This window comes from Clinocottus analis, unplaced genomic scaffold (assembly GCF_023055335.1).
Source record: "Clinocottus analis isolate CAN_PGR_092001 unplaced genomic scaffold, fCliAna1.0.p SCAF_9, whole genome shotgun sequence".
Classification (NCBI taxonomy): domain Eukaryota; kingdom Metazoa; phylum Chordata; class Actinopteri; order Perciformes; family Cottidae; genus Clinocottus; species Clinocottus analis.
This window is the reverse complement of record NW_027176251.1, coordinates 4,490,658-4,506,796: the sequence shown is the minus strand read 5'-3', so window position 1 is coordinate 4,506,796 and position 16,139 is coordinate 4,490,658. Positions and strand designations below refer to the sequence as shown.

General features: G+C 39.7%; 1 protein-coding gene across 6 annotated transcripts in view; it reads right to left on the bottom strand.

The window, feature by feature from the left end:
- si:dkey-233k19.3 (dynein axonemal heavy chain 11) overlaps window positions 1–8,321 on the bottom strand; it is a 43,660-nt gene extending 35,339 nt beyond the window's left edge. For all 6 annotated transcript variants that reach the window (XR_011077195.1, XR_011077197.1, XR_011077198.1 and 3 more), the window contains exons 1-25: window positions 8,036–8,321; window positions 7,667–7,810; window positions 7,366–7,559; window positions 7,072–7,261; window positions 6,878–6,977; window positions 6,514–6,725; window positions 6,069–6,290; window positions 5,808–5,975; window positions 5,549–5,665; window positions 5,315–5,452; window positions 5,101–5,216; window positions 4,779–4,974; window positions 4,401–4,505; window positions 3,873–4,268; window positions 2,992–3,324; window positions 2,607–2,861; window positions 2,349–2,518; window positions 2,049–2,271; window positions 1,789–1,905; window positions 1,497–1,583; window positions 1,243–1,401; window positions 976–1,059; window positions 689–847; window positions 467–589; window positions 105–227 (exon numbers count right to left, since the gene is read on the bottom strand). Coding sequence is in view for 2 of the 6 variants with exons in the window: in XM_068569500.1 (XP_068425601.1) it covers window positions 105–227; window positions 467–589; window positions 689–847; window positions 976–1,059; window positions 1,243–1,401; window positions 1,497–1,583; window positions 1,789–1,905; window positions 2,049–2,271; window positions 2,349–2,518; window positions 2,607–2,861; window positions 2,992–3,324; window positions 3,873–4,268; window positions 4,401–4,505; window positions 4,779–4,974; window positions 5,101–5,216; window positions 5,315–5,452; window positions 5,549–5,665; window positions 5,808–5,975; window positions 6,069–6,290; window positions 6,514–6,725; window positions 6,878–6,977; window positions 7,072–7,261; window positions 7,366–7,559; window positions 7,667–7,810; window positions 8,036–8,251 (4,347 nt within the window). In the remaining 4 variants the exon portion in view is untranslated. The remainder of the gene's footprint in view (window positions 1–104; window positions 228–466; window positions 590–688; window positions 848–975; window positions 1,060–1,242; window positions 1,402–1,496; window positions 1,584–1,788; window positions 1,906–2,048; window positions 2,272–2,348; window positions 2,519–2,606; window positions 2,862–2,991; window positions 3,325–3,872; window positions 4,269–4,400; window positions 4,506–4,778; window positions 4,975–5,100; window positions 5,217–5,314; window positions 5,453–5,548; window positions 5,666–5,807; window positions 5,976–6,068; window positions 6,291–6,513; window positions 6,726–6,877; window positions 6,978–7,071; window positions 7,262–7,365; window positions 7,560–7,666; window positions 7,811–8,035) is intronic.
- Between the last annotated feature and the right edge of the window lie 7,818 nt (window positions 8,322–16,139).

The following is a 16,139-nucleotide window of genomic DNA, read 5'->3' as shown; positions in this document are numbered from 1 at the left end:
CTTAACTATCAGTGCCTCTCACAGACAACTGGTCTTGAGAACTTTCAGAGCAATAAAGTCACACATAAAATCTTAGTAACAATATCAAAAGCTTAGATATTTACCTGATGATCCTCAAGAGTTTCAATAAGCTCCTCATCACATTTAAGTAGTGGCACAGAGGTTAGGTAAGGATCTTCATATGAAAGCTCCATTGATTCCCAAGTTTTACTTATTTCTGTCACAACCTGAAATACAAAATAGTGGTAATAGTGTTAATGGTAACAAAAGCAATCTAAAGCAAAGATGGTAACTAAAGCTGTGCATTGAAGACCATGTATCTTTGATTTTATTTTTAGTTACTTAAAATGAAGCATTAATTTATTAATTATGACGATTATCATTCTTCTTCTGCAAAAAAAAAGAAATCCATTGGATTATCTGAAAAACACAAAGCTGAAAACAGACTCATGAAACATGTTTTGACCTTCTCTATGGCCATTTCTTTGACTGCCTTATCCACGATGTCGCGAACTTCGTCTTCCAACAAATGGAGCTGCAGAGCCAAGAGGTCTTCCAAGGTGGTACTGTCAGTCACAGTGAAGTCCATCTATATCAAATGAATTATTGTCATAAAGCAACATTTCAGATTTCTATCAAGCAGGAAAGAAATACATCCCTATAGTATGACTTCTGCTGTGGTATGCACCTGTTTTGTTCTAATTAGCTTCATCCAGTGGCGCTCTCGTATTGCAGGGTTCTGTAGTTGACTCACGGCCTGAAGTGACGTCAACAAGTTCTTTACATAAAGGTCTAACCCAGAATACACATCCCACACACGAGCCTCTTTGTCGAGCTTCCGTATGTCCTACACAAACAGAAGGTAGGTAAACATAATTAGTTATTAGAGGCATCTGTTACAAATAGCAATGGTGCATGACAGCAAGACAGCAGGAGAGTTATGCTGGTGTGATGTAGCACTGTTGGTGACCTCACCTTGGCAAACCTCCTCAATTCTGCATCCATCTGGTCCACGTTTATCTGCCTCCATTTGGTCATTGTCCAGTTTTCCACACTGCTCTGTATAGATAAAGACACATGTAGAGGGGTCAATAGGTTGAGGGTACTTAATGGGGACATTTAGAAACTAAAGGGTGTTTAAAGAATAAATGACAATAAGGTTATTGAGTTATTGGGGCATTGTAGTGTGGAGATAAGGCATTCAGCTGTATTTTCCTTGACACTATGCATTGGGCTACTTACCTGCACATATACAACTATGTCCCACAGTTCTTTGAGGACAGTGATCTCTCGTCTGCAGAGCTTGATGTCTCTGTAGTCAGGAATAGTAACATCAAAAAGATTTGTTGACTCCTGTAGCTCTGCTACTTCTTTCTCCATGTCTCGGACAGCTTTTTCAGACTAGACAACAACACACAACACATGGTGATTGTTATCCAAAGTGTACAGCATAATACAATGTTATTTAAATGATATTGCAATGGTTAATCTCATACTTTCTCCAGACTGATGTAGGGACACACTGCATTGTGATTAAAGGGCGTCGTTGCTCTGAACGTCTCCCTGAATTTGTTTTGCTTCTCCTGAAAAAGAAGAAATACCACTTCACACTTTGATTCAAAATACAAATTCTTCAACACTGTATATATATATATATATATATATATATATATATATATATATATATATATATATATATATATATATATATATATATATATATATATATATATATATATATATATAATATACATCTGGAAATATTAAGAGCTTAAAGCGACTTGTCACCTCAAAGGTTGTGCATCGTCTCCGTATAACCATCACCTCTGCATTCTGCATGGGTGCCACCTCATGCCTGACTTTCAGGGACAATTTTTTTGCCCCACTCCATTTCTCTGGAAGTTCCTGTCACAATAGTTAGTTTGATGTCTCAAAGGTTGAATGGCCACAAAATGCCTTTGTGAATTAATTATAATTTGCTATCATATCATCTTATTTAGTACTTAAAAGGTGGGCATAAAATATGCAGCGTCCCTTCCTTTCCTTACCTCCAGCTGAGAATAGACCTGGTCTGGTATGGTCACTCCATACTGTTCCAGTAGGATTATTGTTTCCCTGAAAGGATCAAACATCTTGTCTGTGGCTGCTTGTCTATCCCTGACAGCCAACAAGTGACTCATCACTTCCACCAAGCCACGGTGGTTTCCTTTAGTCACAGGCTGGCCTAGCCCTTGAACAGTGGCTCTTACGAACTTCTGCAGCTCATCAAGACTGAGTGGGAAAGCACACACAGTGAGAACTGATGTTACAGTTTGGTCTGCATTTAATAACAATACAGACATCTTTACCTGTTTGTGACATATGTCAAGAGGTGTTCTTTAAAAAGCCAGCTCCACTTCTTTATAGTGTTCAGGAGGCTCACTTTAAAGAACTTGATATCCACTCGAAACCATCCATTGAACACTGTAAAGTCTTCAAGCTTGGAAATGTCAGCATACAGATCCTCGTAATAATCTATCTGTGAAAATGACACCAAATCAGAGATTGCAATTTAGACACCTGTCATGTATTGAAAATATGATTCATGATTTTATAAAGCATTTCACCTGTTCTTTGAAGTTATTGATTGTGGGCGGGCTCTCAAGGAGGGCATTTGCTCCACAAGCCTCCATCTCTTCAGACGTGAGTACACTTCCATACAGAAGAAACTGGCTGAGAAACTCAGTCCTGTCATCTTGCCAGAGATGAGTGTAGCAGTCAAACTTTCTCTGGTAATGTATTGCTTTCTTGAGAACGTTCTCCACTTGCTCCATTATTTCTTGTCTCAGGTCCAACAAATCTAGCATTCCATCCATTACATCCTGTAAGTGTAAGAGTTATATTACATGACATATAACATGAGGAGAATCTACTATTTGAAGAAGAAAATACTATAATGAGTTTAGAAAGACAGAGTGGACTTTTTTCACATTGAAATCTACAGAAGAGTACCTGGTAACTCTCGATGCTAAGATGAGCAGCCACTCTGTTGATATTTACTGAAGTCTTGAATATGTCTCCAACCAGTCCTTCAATGAGCTCATAGAGGCCGTCCCCTGCATCTTGCTCCAATGAGGGGAGGTTAACCATTCCTGAGCTACTCAGCAATAACTGAGCCTCAAACAGAGGTGTCTGGTTTGGCCATGATTCCATGTTGTCCGCAAGAAACTGCAGAGAATGGCGGATGTAGCTGAAGAGCCCCTCCACCACCATCTCATCCACATACTCAAGGTAGGACTGCCATGCTTCTGACGCAGGGTCAGCGTAGAAAAGGGCCATATTCTCCTGATGAAATTGTTACAACATTGGAGAGATGGTCAGCACAAAAAAACTTTTGGTTCTGTACTTGGAGCACTTCTGATATGGGGGAATTGGTGCAGGTTGACACACTCAATTTGATGGGTTTGATCTATTTCAGAACAACTAGAGCATGTATATTTACTTTGATTCCCATTGGGACAAGTGTAAAACATATCAGGTTAAAAAAAAATTCAGTCTAAGTCAAATTTCAACCGATTCGAACAGCATCAAAAGCCTTGGGACAGTGAATGATACAAGACATTATGGTTATATTTAAATTTCTTAGAATATTTGTATTATCTTATCGTAAGGAAACTGACTGTAAAGTCAAACACAAGTACAAATTATGAAGAAAAAAAAAAGTATGGTTTGAATTTATCTGTGAACATTTAAATATCTTGACTTAATGCTCAAAGGTTTTGAACCCATGCCAATAATTTAATGTTCTTTTGGTGTTTATTGTTTATTTACAGTAGAACGATACATCTATAATAAACAAAAGTGAATATTATCATACATTTAGACGCACACACCTGTACCAGCTTGTGTATAGAGTCTCCATCCTTCTTCACGGAGTTGTACTTTTTGTTGACACGGTCTCCCCTGTCTTCCAGCTGTATTAGCGAGCCTCTCTTGTTGTCCTTTCTGCTAAACATGGCCTTTTTGCTCCACCCCGTCATTATCAACTGGATGGCTTCGCAGTTTTCTTTAGCTCTACTGACTCGACATACAAGGTCGTAGACCAGGTCTTTGGTGGTGCTGATGAAGCTCCAGCTGTCTGGATTCTGCCATGTCAGGTCAGACTCTGCTCTTGTCAACAGCACATCTATGGACTCCTGCTCAACTCTGATGAGAGGAAGTTCCACCTCTAGCACTGTCTGCTTGAGCTTATTGTACCATTGTACTAATAGTTGCAGACTGCTCACATACTGGAAAACACAAGTGTGGGGAGAAGGTATATTCTGAGGTGAAGACTATGGAAAGGACAATAGGATAATAATGCTTATTGAAGGTGTACATGAGTGTAAGTGAGCCCATAAAGTAATAGGTTTGTTTCTTACCTTTGTAAACATGTGCCGCTTCTCAAAGATTGTCATTGCAGCTGCAGGAATCTTGATCTGACTGAGAGACTGAATATACTTCACATCTTTCAAGACTTCAGTCAGCTGAGGAGTGACATGAAATTAAGTATTATAAATGGTCACAGTGGAGGATGGTGAAATGTTTGGTTTTAACAAACAGAGATCTTTGGTAATTGGTGACCTGCATCTGTGCGTTGTGTTGGGTGATGTTGATGACATGTGAGCTTTTTGAAGAAATGTATTTAACTTTTTTTTAAGAGTCAAACATCACTGAAATCAGTATAACACTAAAGTGTTGGCGGATGTCTGCATATGTGCAATGTGCAGTCTAGTTTGTGGGGACAATATACCAAATACCTTTGGATTGAAGTTGAGTGAGATCAGGTCAGATGAGGTATTTCGAAAGATAAGGGGCTGGTTCAGGTTGATCAGGCAGACCTGTTCCAAACCGTTACACCAGTCAGAGTAAATGTCCTTCTCATATTGGTCCAAGAGACTCAACATCTCTGTGTACATGTGGTATTCCTTCACCATCTCCACACCTCCTGCAGGCCTGAACATATTGCATATGTGTCATATGAAAAAAATGTAATCTTCTAGATGTACTGTACCTATAAATCTGTCTGACTATTGTTTGTAACTAATACATTAACTGAAAATAGTTGGTGTTTCTACTAACATATTCAACAGTGATCTGATTTTTTCCCATGGTGTTTGAATACGTTGTCTGAGCATTTTTGCCCACTTCAAAGCTCCAGATGTGTGTGCCACGTTCTTAGTCAGACCACTTTCCATCTGTAAACAAATGAAAAATTAAACAAAGTTGTTGTTCAACAACAGTACCTATTGTGGCTTGAATAAGTATTGCTAATTTTCATTTTTGCTTCCGTTACCTGAGTGAGCTGGGACCTAAACAGATATTTACATCTCTCAAGCTCTTCTCTCAAATGTTGCTGCAGTAGAAGGAAGTTGGGACTGAATATCTGTCTGATTTGTCTTCTCTCCAGGAAAGGTCCAACAATAGTCAGCAGCTAAACACAAAAAGATAAAAATGTTGGTGTCCCACTAGTCACTCTCTATTCACTTTATCAATACTGTCATCAGTCCTAATATCCAGTCTTGCTTACTTTTAATGCAGATTCCAGTCCTGAGCAATCTTTGAAGGCCAAGCATAGAAGACTGGCAAGGCGGCACTCAAAGTCCACAATCCTCACTTTCAAATCCTTATACTCGTTTTCAAAACTCTGATGAATTGATCAAAGTTAACAATTCAACAGCAATGAATGATGGACACCACTGTGAAACAGTGCATTACGAATATGCTGGAACTGTTAATGGAAATCTTAATTATAGTATAGCAGTATATGGGAATAAACTTAATTTCACCTGAGAGTTGAAATCAAGTGGGCTGTTTTCACTGTGCTTAAACACTTGGCAGTGGTTACGGAATTCTTTGTACATCGCACATGCATGCTCACTGTAGAGTTTGCCATTAAGTCCACCAAACTCCAGTTTTTCCATCCTCTGAAAGTCCAGCATCACCTCAAAGAAGTCCTGCAAAGATAAAATAGGGTTGTAGGAAAGACAACCACATACAAATATTACCTCGCTGTGACACCCGAGTACAAGAAAATGAATCTGTCTCACCTTCAGCTGTAACATTCGGTTAAGGAAATGGTTGAAACGTGCAAAAATCATGGCAGATGGGAAATCCCAAGGTGCATGTTCCACTTGGTTGGCCAACCTCTCCCTCTGGGTCTGGTAACTGTCTCTGAAACATCTAAAGACTTTTATCACCCTCTTTACCATTTGTTGACTTTCCTCTGGATCCTCTCGGAGCAGCAGATCCACAGAGAGGTATGCAGAAGCCTGAAGGGGGTACAATGTTACATCTGTGAATGTGTTCACACAGACAGCCAATAGCTGAAGTCAGAGTTATAGCATCAGCCTAGAGCATATTTAGTATGTAGCATATTTAGCATATTTTTTAAGAAACTGTGAATTTTGTTTTAACTACATTCACAACAATTTCACATGTATATGTCACTCAATGTATTCCATCACTACAGCTGTTTGAAATGAAGATGTTTACCTGCTCAATGAACAGATTGCATAGCTCCTGCAGTAACACCACAATCCGTGCTGGTCTTTGATACGATTGGCAGTTGCTCCAGATAAGGAAAAGTGTGTGTAATAGAGCAGGGATGAATGTTTCAAAGTGAGGAAATCCTCCCTTTTCCATTTGAGACAGTTGTGCGTGCAGTGGCTGTAGATGGATGTCAATATCCTTGGCTTCTTGAAGTGCTTTTGATTGAGCGAAATGGGGTTAGAATCAAAACATCATAATCAGAAATAACACATTTTGTAAATAACATTATGCTGTGCATCAAACATTTGACAAGGTACAAACTAAAGCATGTCTCCTTGGGTTTTAAAAAGGGGCCAACTAATCTTACCATCAAATACATTTTCAATCAGAGTCATGATTGTTGGATGATAGCTGCTATCCATCATCTCCAACATCTTTGCCATCTTCTGAACAATGGCACTCTGAAGCTACGAGGGAAAGTACCATGCATGTTAATCAGAGTGTGGAATGTCAGGAGATGATATTTATTTTAGTAAAGATCAGGAGAAAAGGGTAGCATACCTGGTGATAAATGTTCTCAATATTGCTCTTCCTGGAAGCCCAAAACGTCAGCTCTGCATTGGGCCCTGGATTGCAGCCTGTCAAAAGTAGGTCTGATGAATCCTCCTTTAAAATGTTCTGGATCAGATTGGTCCAGTTGATGACCTGGGTCTCAATGGCATGGGCCAGTGCCCTGTCATAGTTATTGTACCTGAGTGTGAAATACATGTTGAGCAGTTCATTTTTTAAAAAGAAGGGGAAAAAAAAAAAAGATCCTATAGGCTCAGAAGCAAAACAAGATTTATATGTTCTTACATTTTGACGTTGCTGTATGAATTTTCAATCCAATCCATCTCCGTTGGAATAGGGAGGACACTTTTCCCTAAAATCTGTCCCCTGACAACAGATGTCTTGCTGCACATGTTCTCAACATGTAGAATCATGTCTTCAGACATCAGATTTGGCCACATTTGATGATTTTTGTTGTTTGACAGCAGTGGAACACATACCTTTTCAAAAAGAAGAAAGTAATAATTTACCCAGCACTAATAACGGCACAGCACATACAACAAATGTGTTTATGAGACTTCTGTACGATGGAGAGTACAACAATCACCTGCTCAACTGTACTTGATAGCTGTAACAGTGGTGATGGAGACTGAAGGCCAAAAAGCAGAAGTTCCCTGTAGTTTTCAGAGGTGACGGGAACTTCTCTCTTCTTGAGCATGTAGATTTGCTTATGTTGAGTCACAGGTGGGACCTACATTTGCAATAATATCACAAGAGTTGACTACAAACACAAATGACACTTCCAAGTAATTAAATAAAATATGTCGCACTAAATTCACCAAGTGAAAGATATTGTAAATGCCCAAATCTTAGCTAGCTTGCTAGACAGGTGTACACAGGCCAACTAAGCTAGCTGATGTTATTCATTAACCACAGTGACGTAGCTTACGAGCTGAAGAAACATGCAGTAAGTTACCTCTTTAGAAGCAACCAGACAGGCTTTTTTTGATGAAGAGAAATATATAACAGACTCCTTTTCGAAGAAGTTTTTCAAAGCCGTGTGAAACTCTTCGGTGACAGCACTCCTGTCCCATGTCTGGCGGTGCAGGCGCAGGAGCCCACAAACTTTCCCCTCGACAAACTTTACTCGGTCGTCTTCGAGGAAACACGGCTCACTTTCCTCGTCGGACATGACTGCTTTACAAACGGGACATGACTGCTTTACAAACGGGACATAACTGCTCTACAAACCGGGACATAGCTGTTCTACAAACCGGCACATAACTGCTCCACGACCAGAACGTCCTGCTCTACGACCGCATCCCGTTGCTTAGAAACGGCCACATGCCGTCAATCACTGCCAGAAGGCTCTTTGGCAATTAAGAAAAAATGTCTTCTGTTGATCTTTTCCTCAATTAAAAACGGGATGTTAAGTACAACTTAACAATGGCATATTTATTTTAATAGTCAATGATATCTTCTAAACTACCATTTGACCTTATCTCTATCGTAAGGGTAAAAAAAAAAAAAATTAAAATGCACAGTTAAAAATAAGTGCTCTAATTTGTATCCCACAACTCATATTGACTTTTAATTCAACACAAGAGACAATAATGTATTTGAAGGTTCTACTCAATGGCATGTGCATATGATGATCAACAGTCATTTCATGAATACAGTAGTCTGTATCTTACAGTCATTCAACATTCCTGGTTTCAACACATGCAAATATGTGGCCCCTTTTATGACACATATGTGACAGGACTTAGAATGAAGGAGCCTATATGTGTATGAGGCACAGACTGTAAAATGTAGGCTTTTGTGATATATATATATATATATATATATATATATATATATATATATATATATATATATATATATATATATATATATGTGTGTGTGTGTGTGTGTGTGTGTGTGTGTGTGTGTGTGTGTGTGTGTGTGTGTGTGTGTGTGTGTGTGTTTGAGAGTAGTTTGACTGTTGTCTTAGCAGCACAGCAACCGCCATTTACAAGGCACTTTACTGCACCTCATTCCAGAGCAGCCTCGGGGTTTGACCTCCCAAATTAATTCCAAAATTTTTGTGGAGTAGGTTAAAGATTCAAGTGGTACTATGATCTATTGCTTAAAGTTCAGTTTGTTTCATACAAACATATTGAAGAAAGGGATGCTATGCAGGATTTAGCTAAATAGTTATTGTCATAAATTCTTAATACTTATTTTTCCTACTTTTTTCACATTAAGAAACTGATCCTTAGGAGAAAAGAGGGAAGCGTGAGACCAACTCCTCATGTTTACAGGTGGCACGGCCGTTTTGGACCTCATCACTAACAATGACAAGACCACCTACGGGGAAGAGATTGCCTGCCAGTTGCCATGGTGCTAATAACAAGTTGGAGGCCATGCAATCAAACAGTTTCGATGAAGATAGCTCCTGATGTAATCCACATGCTTATTTTACTCTTGAAGTCAGTGCAGAGATGAACGTGGTTTAGAACATGAGTCATTCAATTAGCTAAAACCCATAAAACACTTACAGCCTCAAATGGGGTGAGATCATTACAGAACTATCTCCACAGGACGAAAAGGAAAGGTCAACATCTCACAATCCTCTGTAAAATTACAGCTCTGCATGTATCTTTCCGTTCCTTCATCTGAGTTTGGCCCTCCTCTGAAATAAAAGAAAAAAATAAAGAAGATATATTTTTCAATATATTTTTCAATTTTTCTTCCAGCTGTTTCAGATCCCGGACTGCAACATCACTAAAGTGTGCAAGACAGACTCCACCTCCCAAGCAATCAAAAACTGTTTCTTAGGAACCAATGCTGTGCGAAGCTGGCACTATACCTGCCACCTCAACCATTTTCCTGCCAAGGCTTGTTTCACTGCTGAGCTAGACTTCCTAATACCTGCATCACTGCTTGTTGTGCACTATGACATCACAACTAATGTGCTGCAATCTGACTGAAAATATTTAACTTCATTAATCACTTGCAGTCATTGGTATTCCAAGAAGTGTTCTGTTATAATGCATGGCTTGGCTTGATGCAGTTTAGACAGTTTAGAGTAGGTTGAAAGTGTGTATGTATAATGGTCTGTATTATTGTACATGGTGCACTTTGTCTTTGGGCCTTCAAATGCCACATAGCTACATTTGTAATCTGAAGCAGCTCATCAATGACTGGCAGTGTCAACAGACTGTTGTTGATGATGCTGTATTGATTCCCAAACTGAATCACAAAACAGCACTCCATCATGCCAGCCCAGTCAATCCAACAAGCTGCGGCAAGCAAGCAAATGTTTTTCAGACTGAAATCTGTTATGCTTGTTTCTAATCCTGAACCAAGCTGTCTCTGAATACTAAAACCATAAAGATTAATGGTGTATAAATATCAGTGCCTTCCCCTGTGTTGTTTCTCATTTTAGAGAGGTAAGATAAGTTTTTTTGTTTAATTATTGCTATTTGTCTACATCTTTATTAGCAGGCAAGTAATTAGGTTTCACTCCACAATTACATGATTAAGAAAAAACACACCATGACAAGCATTTGAACCGTTTTCCTAACTTGTTTTTTAAGTCATGTAGATACTTAATTAATCCCAAATAGGGAATTCTAGTGTGGTGACACAACAGTGACCATGTGCACCTGCTTCAAGGAAGGCCATCATCTGCAGAAACAACAATTAATAATTCAAAATTCATGATTAAATTGGTAAACAAAAAATGTTTTTGTCACTTGAAAATTTCAACTGACAAAATTAAAAGGACAATTATATTAAAGTCATTGATGTGATTCAATCCTGTTGTAGCATACATGCCACCTAAGTTATACTTGATAGCAGCAGTCACCTGCTCTGTGCATGTAACATCTGACCACAGGTAGATGGAAAGTACATGCCACAAGGCCGCCCTCTACAGGACGAGGTTGAGCTGGGGCTATTCTCCCTATGATCATAATAATCTCTGAAGAAGAAAAAAAAGGGATAGTTTTATTTATACAGTACATAATCACAGAATCATGTCAGATGGCTTTACAACATGAACAACATAAGTGCATATATTCTCAGATGATGATATGGCAGGGCATGTCATGATTTGCTTTCCTGATTTGTACCCTTCCTCTGCTGTTTGATGAAGATAAAATCAACTTTGATGTTTTGAGTATGCTAAAATCCTTGGATTAAGACTTGGAAAACGTGGTTGAGGTGATACTCTAATGTTGGCTGTGCATCTCTTTAGTGTGCGCAGCGTCACCGTCAGTGGAGCCCTGCAGAGGGCACTGGCTTTTCTCTTTTGACAGATCCTCACGCTGCTCCGGGGGACACGGAGGTCCAGCGAGGAGACGAGATAGTTTGAGGCGAAATGAATCAAGTTGAACCTGTTGTTTATTTCATAAAAGATGGGGCAGAGAGAGAGAGAGAGACAGAGAGAGAGAGAGAGAGAGACAGAGAGAGAGAGAGAGAGAGAGAGAGAGAGAGAGAGAGAGAGAGAGAGAGAGAGAGAGAGAGAGAGAGAGAGAGAGCAGCTGATTGAAAGGAAAAGTCCAGAAATCAATTTATGAGCCACACTTAAAAACACAGACACGTCCGGTAAGAGAGCGCATGCACTGCGTGCGTCTGTTGTGGGACCTCCCGTTCGCACAATAGTTTATCACACTGACTAAATAATAATATATTGTCAGTTATTCCGTCAAGTGATCGCGCCACATGTCTCCGCATAAATTATACAGGATACACATCTGACACACGCGATAATCTCGTTTCGCTGCGTGCGTTGCAGGCAAATAATAGCCTACATGTGGGAGATTTGACCCGTCAGTGAATTAACGCCCCTGTAATGAAATATTAAAAAAAAGAACAAGACTGCTGCATGTGCCCTCAACCTGACAGTGAGATCTCTGTTGGCAGATCACAAAGACTCCGACCAGATAGTGCTGAAGCTCTTGGGGTGTTATGTAAGCCCCAGGTTGAACAAATTTGTTAGCTCAACACCCGAGGGTATCTGGTGATGGATATGTGGTCCTGGGGGAGCGGGGAAGGCGCAGTACAACAGCCGGCCGCTTATCTTGAAAGGCTTGTTTTAAGTGCTCCTCTGCTGAGAAACAAAAGCTTTAAGGGCACCTATTACCCTACAATTGTTGTACAATTCCCATTGTTTAGTTAGTTCGCACACACAGGTTTTAAGGCATATGCCATGCATTAGGCTTAGATTTAAACCTACTGGTTTAAGTGTTTTATGTGGATGGCATAATGTGAGTATATCTGAGCCTCGGGTGTGAGACTGTGTAGCTGTGATGCCTCTAGTGCATTTAATTAATTGCCACAACATTTAATGGCACGTAAAGTCATTTGACATTTTTGGTGTGCCTGTTGTATGTCTGTGAGTGCATGCGTCTACAAGGCAGAGGGGCTGAATGCGTTGGAAGCTGGGTCCATGGCGGTTAGGTCGGACTCCCCTGAGGACAGCCAGGCCACTTGTGTCTGAGGGGCTGGTTTATCCCACTTAATCAGCATCCTGAGAGACTGGCACTGCCCCCAAGGCCATAATGCCTGGGGTCACTGCAGGCTCCTCAAAATAAAGAGAAGCCCCGCCAGACAATGCTGCTGTCAATCAGCCTTAACCTGAGCTGGGCCCTTTATTCCTCATATAGTGTACTCGTGTAATCATTCACTCCATAAATGCAAATTATCTCATCATTGTTTTGACTAACATAGGGCACTACAGAGAATGCTTTTGCATTTCAAATACTTGGATTTCTCACAGTACAGTTTCCCTTTCCGGAGACTTCTAAATAGATTATACACAAGGGCAAATCATGGATGTCCTCGAGCCAACACAGACACCTGCTAGAATGAGAGTATAGCCTTTTTTAATATGACAAGCCACTATATATCCAGATTCTCTCAAATATATTTGCATAAAAGTAAATTATGCTTGTCGTGAAATTACTTTTCTCAGGCTGATCATCATAGCCAGATGCTGAAAAACATTTGTCTAAAAACTAACAAGATAATGAAGACATAGAAAAATGCTTCCTGCAATTTGCAGTAGCTTTTCCGCTTTGTTTAGACCATAATTTACTTGTTGGGATGACACATACAGTCAGTGGTTTGGGGTTAGTAGCGGTAATGTCCCAAGGGCTTCTGTCAGTCCGGCACCATTATAAATGACAGAGCTGAGTGAGCCTCCTTGGCTGTTTCTCAACATGCTGGCTTCCTTGGGGCCTTGTGTAGCATTTGCAGAGCGTGTGCCCTTTTGATTTCCTAATCCCAGCACGAGCAGTGGAATGCTGGCTCTCCATGAGATATTCCCCTCACAAGCCGTGATTTATGTTCTTGTGGTGCAAGGCTCAATGGTGAGCGGATCGCAGGTGTTGTGGAGCCTCAGTAAAAACTTTTAATATGCACGCCTCGTGGTCTCTGCCAGGGCCCTACACAAGGATTACTGCCATTCAAGGAGGGTGGGGGGGGGGATGGTTCAATAATGTTTAAAATTCATCTGAGGCCTTACACTCTGATAGCTATTATACAAACATCCATGTATGGGTTTTTTTTTTCCAGCAGAGGTACAGTATTACACTGGTTCATTAAACTGTATGCTGTGTTGTCTGCTTTACTTTAGTTTTGCAAGTTTCAATTAAACAGATACAAAGGGGAATTGTTGGATTTAAATTGAGACATGTTTGTCTGGTTTCATAAAGTTCACTATTTTTACAGTCATGATAATATAAAATACAGGAAAGGGAATATAATATTGAGTGCAAACATAAAATAAAGCAGCAAAGGCATTGGCAGCAGTTACACTGGCTGGTAATGACTGCATTGTTGACTGTGTAGTTAAGTTAATGCCCACTTTAAAGTGAAGAGGTCGACCTTTGCCCATGTCACAGTAAAAGTCTCAGCATAAAATCAGAAGGGCAAACATTCAAAGCTCAAGTGTTTGTCCTCTCTACAGTCACCACATTGCCGGGTATCTTCTTGAGATTTTAATTAAATAGTTGCAGAGACCATTCTTTTATCATGCAAAGTGAATTGAAATCAAGGGTTGTATTTGAGTTACTATTCCATAATGTTTAGAAATAAAAATAATTAAAACTGATTTACTCCCCACTGGCTTTGCTGTCAGACTAATGATTGTGTGTATGAATGTAACAATTTGCTCCGCAGTGGTCCAGATATGCTACATTTCATTCATATGTGTCTCTGATATTTTTGGCATGTGTTTTGAAAATAAACTTACAATCAGTGCCAATCTCCATATCGGCTCAGGCAACGATCATTTGACTATAACTATAATCTAGCATTTCTCTGAATAAGGTTATAATGCTGACAAGAAAAACAGACGGAGTTCATCATTAAATGTGATGACACTAATTATACTGCATCTTCCCATCAAAAATGTTTCCATTCAGAGATTTATATATCTTCCTGCCAGTGAGACAGGTTTTGTCATGACATGTCACAGACAACTTCACATGCACTAACAACCTTCCTGCATGATTTAATAACAGTGATCTGTGTTAATCACCCTCCCTCCCTTTTCCGCTTTCCATACTTTGCCAGAGGGATCGCTGTAAACTGCACCAACTTACCTGCATGCAACTATCTCGTCTTCTAATGGCTGCACGAGACCCCATCCCGCCTTTCTTTGGTTTGTTATCTAGGCGCAGAGGTCAGAAAGGCCTTTCGGTCATGTTTTCGGGTGTGCGCTGGAGGACGGTCTCTTTTCTGTGATTCCCTGAAGCTGTTGTGGTTCGGGCAATCTTGGTTTTTATACAGTGTGTTGGATAATACTTTCATTTAAAAGGAAGGCACTGAGCATTCAAGTGAGTCATAATCCAATTTATGTTACAGACTGGAATTATGGGGTTTCTTAATTTAATCATGTTTAGACTCTTTATGAGAAATACTATAAGAAAATATTAAGATGTTTGTTACAAAATCAAAATCACATTGAAATCGTGGTCGCTTTAAATACCCTAAATATCAAAAGGAATAAAATGTAAATCCTGATGATGAATGTCAATATTTTGTGGGTAAGTTCCCCACAATATTACATCAACTAATTTGCCATAGTTTAGTAGGTTAATGCAAATGTATAGTATATATGTAAGTTACGTGTTTTGTTTTTTTAATCTTTGATATTACTAACTAAACTAGCATCACCACTTCTCATTTTGGCTTGTTAAACTGCTGCTACTGTCTCAGCCTCTGAATTTTTGTGATACTGTCAGAATTTCACCTCTGAATTTATGCTAAAATTGTACCTCCCCAAGGTTACATAGCAGATTCATTTAGTTCTTACTGTGCCACCCCCCCTTGCCTCTCTCCCTCCTTCCCGTCCTCTTCCTCCTCTTCTTTCTTTCCCATGTCCATTAGACCTTGCAGACTAATCGAGCAGCACCAATTGCTCCCGTGGTGAGATCATTAAGTAAATTATTTTAAGATCAAACGGTCAGCAGCCACAATGAAATCCTGTGTAATGGTAAAAGCCTCAGAAGCTGCCACCCACCCCTCTCTCAAATTAAGCCCAGTGGGGAGAGCTCTGCACCTCTCAGGTGGATGCCCCCACCATTAGGCCTTTTAGCTGCAGGCTAAGGTCGGACCCACTAATTGGCCCTTTGAACAAAACTAACCCACTGACAGGATCTGACTTGTATGCAGCTTAAGAGAGCAAAATTGTTCCAAAGACGGCAGTTTTAAACCACTGTAATAGTCTATAGAGAGAGTTAATATGTACAACATGTGTGATCATATTAAGAGCGATTTATCCAGGGGAGAGACTTTTCGTCCCGCTTGGTTCTTTTATTTGTCAATAATTGCAACAAGAACTCAAACTGTAAGAACACCGACTCGCGAGAATTTTTGTAAAAGCTGAATACCTAACCGATAATACGTAGGCCCCTGTGGAAATGGTTCAAAGGGAAGCTATTTAAGTATAATTGTTAATTCATACTAATATTTTCTCAGGTAAGGTCATTTCAACCCAAGCAAAGTAAAATGAAAATGCACATTGAGTGTCTCAACTAAATGGTTTAAAGTGGGAAAATTACAAAATATAGTACACAAAGAAAATA